Source organism: Myotis brandtii, unplaced genomic scaffold, assembly GCF_000412655.1.
Source record: "Myotis brandtii unplaced genomic scaffold, ASM41265v1 scaffold83, whole genome shotgun sequence".
Classification (NCBI taxonomy): domain Eukaryota; kingdom Metazoa; phylum Chordata; class Mammalia; order Chiroptera; family Vespertilionidae; genus Myotis; species Myotis brandtii.
The window spans coordinates 830,736-837,982 of record NW_005371371.1 but is presented as its reverse complement, the minus strand read 5'-3'; the positions used below and the strand labels follow the sequence as shown (position 1 = coordinate 837,982).

General features: G+C 37.0%; 1 protein-coding gene across 3 annotated transcripts in view; it reads right to left on the bottom strand.

The window, feature by feature from the left end:
* TUBGCP3 (tubulin, gamma complex associated protein 3) overlaps positions 1 to 7,247 on the bottom strand; it is an 87,536-nt gene that overhangs the window by 30,919 nt on the left and 49,370 nt on the right. For all 3 annotated transcript variants that reach the window (XM_005884450.2, XM_005884448.2, XM_005884449.2), the window contains exons 12-13: positions 963 to 1,073; positions 300 to 408 (exon numbers count right to left, since the gene is read on the bottom strand). In XM_005884450.2, the coding sequence (XP_005884512.1) occupies positions 300 to 408; positions 963 to 1,073 (220 nt within the window). The remainder of the gene's footprint in view (positions 1 to 299; positions 409 to 962; positions 1,074 to 7,247) is intronic.

Here is a 7,247-nt window from a genome sequence, read left to right as displayed (position 1 = left end):
CCCTTCCCCTCTCTAAGCATGCCCTCTGGTGAGGATTAAAAATAATAAGAGTAAAACAGTTTACACCTATTCCACCACTTATTGTTTAACCATATAAAAAGGTGAGCAACATTTAAATAGTAATAAACATTTTATACACATTATACCTGTATTAAGGTATTTTTAGATAATAATTTAGAAAATGTGTTAGTCCTGTTGAACGAAAAATACTTCCAGCAATATATATTATCGTTATCACCATCATCACCACCGCCATCATCACAGTCCCACCACCATCACCACAACAACCATCATCCTACCATCTTGGGGTGATTCTGCAGACTTGGTCACAGCTATCATCTTTGTAGTGGGTGTCTGGTCATGACAAACCTGGTGCAGGAAATTTATTGATTTTCCTATCAAAAGAACCTAAAAAAGGAAAATATCCTAGAGTCACCTTTATATAAAATTAAAATGGTCAATCATCCAACTATAACAAATATTCATAAGAAACAAATTAACTGATTAAAAATTAAATAACAAGAACATGTGGGATGGTATGAAGTGAATTCTAGGAACTGAAAAGATGTCATTAACAAACACATATTAATATGTTGATGTATCCAATTAATATATACTTTGCCTCAAGAATGCTAATCCTAATCTAATGAACAAAATAGATCCAGAGACATATAGAAACATGGAACAGACTGATGAATCTCAGAGGGAAGGCTGGGGTGGGTGGGTGGGGAGAGATTAGCCAAAGAACTTATATGCATACATGCATAATTCATGGTCCCAGATAATAGTGTGATGAAGTCCTGGCATCTGTAATACTTTCAACAATAAAGATAACATTTTTTTAAAAAAGAATGCTAATCCTACAATGCAACAAAATTTTAACTGAAGAATAAGTTTGTCACATGATCCAGGTTGAGATAGCATTAAAATATCAAAATCCCAAAAATCTCTTCTAATCCTACCTTCCTAGATTGATCCATCGTAATAAATGAAGGAATCATCGACTTCCTTAAAGTATACTTGTCATGCCACAGTCGATCTGTTTTAACTGTAGGATCTGATGCTACAAAAAACTGAAAACAAAGAGGCATTGAAACATTAATAAGCTATATGCATGGCAAAATATTATCTAACAGCAATATCAAAGAATGTTATTCTAGAAAGCAAAGTTCTCTAGATACAGGGAAACTTACCGTTTATATATTAAAATTTGTTTTAAAAAGCATTTTGGATAGATCTCTCCAAATGAAATCACATATTTCCCAGACTTTTAAAACCAAAGTATAAGGAGAACAAGTTAAGCTCTTTCTTGAAGACTCATGGTTTTCATTATGAATATCAATTATGGCCTCTACCATGTATCAGCAAAGATCTAAGTATGAGGACTACTGAATCTGCTTCAGACCTTAGTAAAAACATACCGACTTCTAGAGCTGTTTGAATATTCAATTCATGCCTGCTTCATAGTTTTCCATCTGTTACTTCCATCTACTCAGCTGTGTCTCCTTCTACCAGTGTGCCAGCCTTCTGTGGCTCTCTCGCAGAGCCCGGAGTCAGGAACAAGAGGTGCCTAGGCTAACATACTCTGCTCAGACTGTCCGCTACAAGCTGACCATGACATAGGGGAATGGCCAGCACCAGTGTACCTAATGGCACAACAGGAAGTGACTTTCTCCTGTAGCTCTGCCCAAGAACCACCCATGCTCAGAAGCTTGTCCCGTCTACTACGCTTCTCACATTTGCTTCCCCCACCAACCAGTCTGATAGTTGACATCAGAAAAAACACGGAATGATAAGGAGAAAACTAAATTGCTATTGTTTCCAGTTCGCTTGCTATTCCAATGAGGCCACTCTCATTTAGTCATATATACTAATAGACTTGTGCTTTTATTTCTATAAACTCAATTTCTAATAGCAGAACTGGTGAGTCAAATATTTATTTTTTTATAGATGCCAATTTCTCTTCCAAATAGCTGTGTCGATTAATATTCCTACCAGCAGGATACTCGATATTCTGCATCCTTGCTCATTTAGATTTTGCCAGTCGGTTAAGTAAAATCATGGTTGCTTATACTGCAATTTTACTGACAACAAAGGGAGTTGGGCATGTTTCACAATGCTGATTGCCATTTGCTTTTCTTCTCTTGTGAACTCTTTTTAGATCCTTGACCTATTGTCTTTTTCTTAGCAACAGACTGTTATATTAGGTATGGTGACCATTTGTGAATCATTAAGTATTACAAATTTAAGTTATTTGCCACTGTTTGTTTTGTTCTACTTTTGTGTTTTGTAGGTAAATGTCTTCCTTTATAGCTTCAGAGTTTCCTATCTTCCTAAAACCTTCCCATTCCCAGATTTCAGAATATTCTCCCTTATTTTCTTTTAGTATTCCAATTGTGTTTTTATTATTTAGATCTTTCTTTCCTTCAAACTTTATCTTAGATAAAATATGATAAAGGGATGTGTTTCCTTCTAGACCAAATTTTCTCTTTAATGGCCAGGTCAGCAACTTTTACTTAATACACCATCCTTTCCTCTGAGCTAGGGATGTCTCATCAGAAATTACCATTATAACTAATTATATCAATAGATTGAAAGGGGGGAAATTTGACTATATCAAGAGATCAAGAGGAGATATTTGATGTTTTTATTTACCATCCTCCAGTGGTGACTAATTACCTTTTTTTTTTATCATCATGAACATGAATTTACATATATCTGGAGTTTCAATCCATTAGTTATTATCCTGATTGGGATGTGGGAGCATCTTCAAGCTGGTTCCTGAGTTCTTCAGACTTCACCTGAGTTGTCTTCCTTGCTTCTGGTTTAGAAGGTACTCCTGGCTCATCTTGTTTGTTTCTACACCAGACCTACATTCAGTCAATTTTCCAAAGAGCTCTAGTTCCTTTTAAGGAGAAATGGCATTTGGACCACAACTCAGTACCTGACAGTTGTTTCAGTTGGAAGCGGGATAGTTTGAGGCTCAGCACTGGCTCTGCTATATATGGCGGCTTGATTCCCCAAGCGGACTGTAAAATCCATTTAAGTCATAAAATACCTACAGTGCCTTTTTGGTGATACTTAATAAATTCCAAATCACAAACAGGTAAACACACAAACCTGACTAGGAAGGTGTGTCCACAGATACTAAATGGATTTAAATAATTTTTAAAATGTTTTTATTATTTTCATAGCAATACAAAATTAATGGTTTCCTTGCAAAATTTAAATAACCAAAATTAACCCAAGAAAAAGGAGAGGGGAGACTCTAAAAAGAGCAATATGTTTAGATGTTATCACTAAGGCATTTAAAACCCAGACTTTTAAACTGAAGTATAATAAAAACAAATTAAGAGCCTACTTTTTAAGTTATCATTCTTATGTTATTTTAAGTATTCTAAATCACAGAAAAATGTACAGAATGCTACAGTTATGAATCCAGTATAACACTAGCAAAATCTGATAAAATACCCAAAATGGAATTTTAAGTCAGTTTTATTTACGAATATAGATGAAATTCCGAATAAAATATTATCCTTGCATTACTGGGATAAAATATTTTTGGTCAGGGCACAAGCAAGGAAATATATAATGAATTATAAAACATTATTATGTAGTCATTTAAAATAAAATTTGTTCTTTTTAAAATATATTTTTATTTATTTCAGAGAGGAAGGGAGAAAAAGAAACACCAACGATGAGAGAGAATCATTGATCGGCTGCCTCCAGTGTGCCCCCTACTGGGGATCAAGCCTGCAACCCGGGCATGTGTCCTGACCTCCTGGTTTATAGGTCAATGCTCAACCACTGAGCCACGCCAGCCGAACTAAAGTTTGTTCTTAACTATCACAAACCCTTCTGAGAACCATATAACAAGTACAGATCTTCTTCCCAGGAAAAATGCATATATCCACAAAAACATATAACCCTATGTACTACTCAGGAGTTTCAGAGATTACATTTGAAAACTTGGTATAAAAGAATAATACTTGCCGAAACCGGTTTGGCTCAGTGGATAGAGCGTCCTGCGGACTGATGCTCAACCACTGAGCCATGCCAGCCGAACTAAAGTTTGTTCTTAACTATCACAAACCCTTCTGAGAACCATATAACAAGTACAGATCTTTTTCCCAGGAAAAATGCATCTATCCACAAAAACATATAACCCTCTGTACTACTCAGGAGTTTCAGAGATTACATTTGAAGACTTGGTATAAAAGAATAATACTTAATGGCATGAAATTAATTTCATTATTGACTTCATGTAAAAAAGTTTACAAAATGCTATGCATGGTATGATACATACAGAAATGTATAACTAAAACTAGAAAAAGGAATATATATTAACACAGGTTATCTGTTTATCATGAGATTACTAATAAATTTTACTTTTCTACTGTTTAAATGCTCAAAAATTTTGTAACTACACAAATACTTTTAAATTAGAAAAAATATTGTTCAAAAAAATTGAGTAATTCAAGCCAGTGAGTAAACATATAATACCAGTAGGAATTTTTTTAGCAACTACATTTTCCCAGGGCAACCAACTAAAAAAGATATTTCTTCTGTTGACACAAATATAATACCAAGGGTAAATATTGAAGGAAACAGAGTTTTTAATGTCAAAGTCTTATATTTGACCCTTGTAAGTTAGGGCTAGATGGTATCAATTTTGTACAGTCTCCATTATAAGTAGGCATCTGAATAAATGCCAACATTTTTATGACCACAATGAGATCGCTATATTTATTTTCAATTCAAATTTCTTATCATTAGGCACTAATTTAAATTACTAAAGTATTTATTGATCTTTTATCTTTTAATTTTTAATTTATATTCCCTTTCTAATTTTAAACACATAACTAATGATATTTCTGCAGGATAAACAATACTACTATAATGAGACTATCATCACTTTAACATATACTTAATTTATCCGATAGAAATAAAAACATGTTATAATCCCACCAGTACTAATCTAAAAGGTTACTCAATCACCATGCTATGACTGCTCTGTAGCTTGCCATTCAACAGATTAATTGCATATAAAGTGCATTTATCTGTTATTCAGTTAGACAGAAGAGCTAGTTTCTCCAGACAACACACCAATTTATCCTGAGAGTTGGAGTGCGGCAGGATTTTTATCAGTATGAACAATAAGAAAATTTAATTTCAAAGATAAGAACCTCAGACAATTCTGTCTTCTTTAGAAGTTATGAAAGCATCACTTCATCTGAGGGCAAAGTAGCATGCAATTACTTTACTAGCAAACATCTAGTAGCAAACACTGAGAGGAATAGGTACATCTTAGAATTTAATTAATCCTGTGAAAAATATATAGTTATAGAGGAAAAATCAAGGTCAGAATATAATTGCAATATGCTTTTATTTTATTGATGCATTTTCCACTCAAGGTTCTTTAATTTTCAGCATTATGTCAACCACAGAAAGAACTGAGGGGAAAAATAAAACATAATTGTACCACGATTTCTCATTAACTGTTGGACAAATGCCAAGGCCTCCCTACTAAAAACAGAAGTGAAGAGGGTAATTTTCTTAGCAAGGAACTTAGTTTCTAAGAACCAGATCCATTAATACAGACCACAAAAGACCCAACTTCAACCTGTCAATCCTGCAGGCAATACCAAGAGATCCACACCTAGAGAAGCTAAAAAGGCTCTGAGCCAGAGGAAGCCTGAAAAGGGAATTGACAAGGTAAACTAATAAATTACACTAGTTCAGTGGTGGAGCATAAAAGGACCAAAACAATAAAATATGTATATGGGAAACCTTTAAATTTCAATAATTATCAGCAAAAGTATAAAAGGAACAAAATAATGAAAGCTTAATGGATCCACAGAGACAGATAATCCCAAAAGCAGTCCCTACATTATCTATAGTTCACTGACCTTCTAACTGAAGGATGGAGATGATTAGAGCATTTAAACATTTGAAGCAAAACAGAAAATTTTCTAATTTTGAAAGCAAGAGATCGTACTTTTAATTTTCTCTTCTTTTCCTGCTCCTACTTGAGGCCCCTATCCTATACAGCTCTGACAAGTTTATTCAAAAGGCAATAATCTATCTATACAAAACCCTAATATGCAAGTCTACCAAACATCAGAACCACCAGCACATCTGAACAACCACTGGTGCCAGGCCATCCAAGGCAGGTGCAAGTGGGGCCCCCCTAATCGCCCCACAGGTCGCCCTGCAGGAGGAGGTGACCAGCGGCAGCAGCAGGGGACAGGACCAGCAAGCGGGCAGCACCAAGGCGGGTGCGAGCAGGGGTCCCAATCACCCTGCAAAGTTGCCCCCAGAGGAAGCCTGAAAAGGGAATTGACAAGGTAAACTAATAAATTACACTAGTTCAGTGGTGGAGCATAAAAGGACCAAAACAATAAAATATGTATATGGGAAACCTTTAAATTTCAATAATTATCAGCAAAAGTATAAAAGGAACAAAATAATGAAAGCTTAATGGATCCACAGAGACAGATAATCCCAAAAGCAGTCCCTACATTATCTATAGTTCACTGACCTTCTAACTGAAGGATGGAGATGATTAGAGCATTTAAACATTTGAAGCAAAACAGAAAATTTTCTAATTTTGAAAGCAAGAGATCGTACTTTTAATTTTCTCTTCTTTTCCTGCTCCTACTTGAGGCCCCTATCCTATACAGCTCTGACAAGTTTATTCAAAAGGCAATAATCTATCTATACAAAACCCTAATATGCAAGTCTACCAAACATCAGAACCACCAGCACATCTGAACAACCACTGGTGCCAGGCCATCCAAGGCAGGTGCAAGTGGGGCCCCCCTAATCGCCCCACAGGTCGCCCTGCAGGAGGAGGTGACCAGCGGCAGCAGCAGGGGACAGGACCAGCAAGCGGGCAGCACCAAGGCCGGTGCGAGCAGGGGCCCCAATCACCCTGCAAAGTTGCCCCACAGATTGGCTCAGATCGCCGGCCAGGCCTAGGGACCCTACCAGGGTCCAGGCCTAACACAAGATGGCTGGGAGGGGAGGGCAGTTAGGGGTGACCAGGCCGGCAGGGGAGGACAGTTGGGGGGAACCCAGGCCTGCAGGGGAGGGCAGTTAGGGGCAATCAGGCAGGCAGGAGAGGGCAGTTAGGGGCGACTGGGCTGGCAGGAAGTGGTTAGGGGGTGATCAGGCTGGCAGGCAGACGCAGTTGGGGGCAATCAGGCAGGCAAGCGGTTGGGAGCCAGCAGTCCTGGAATGTGAGC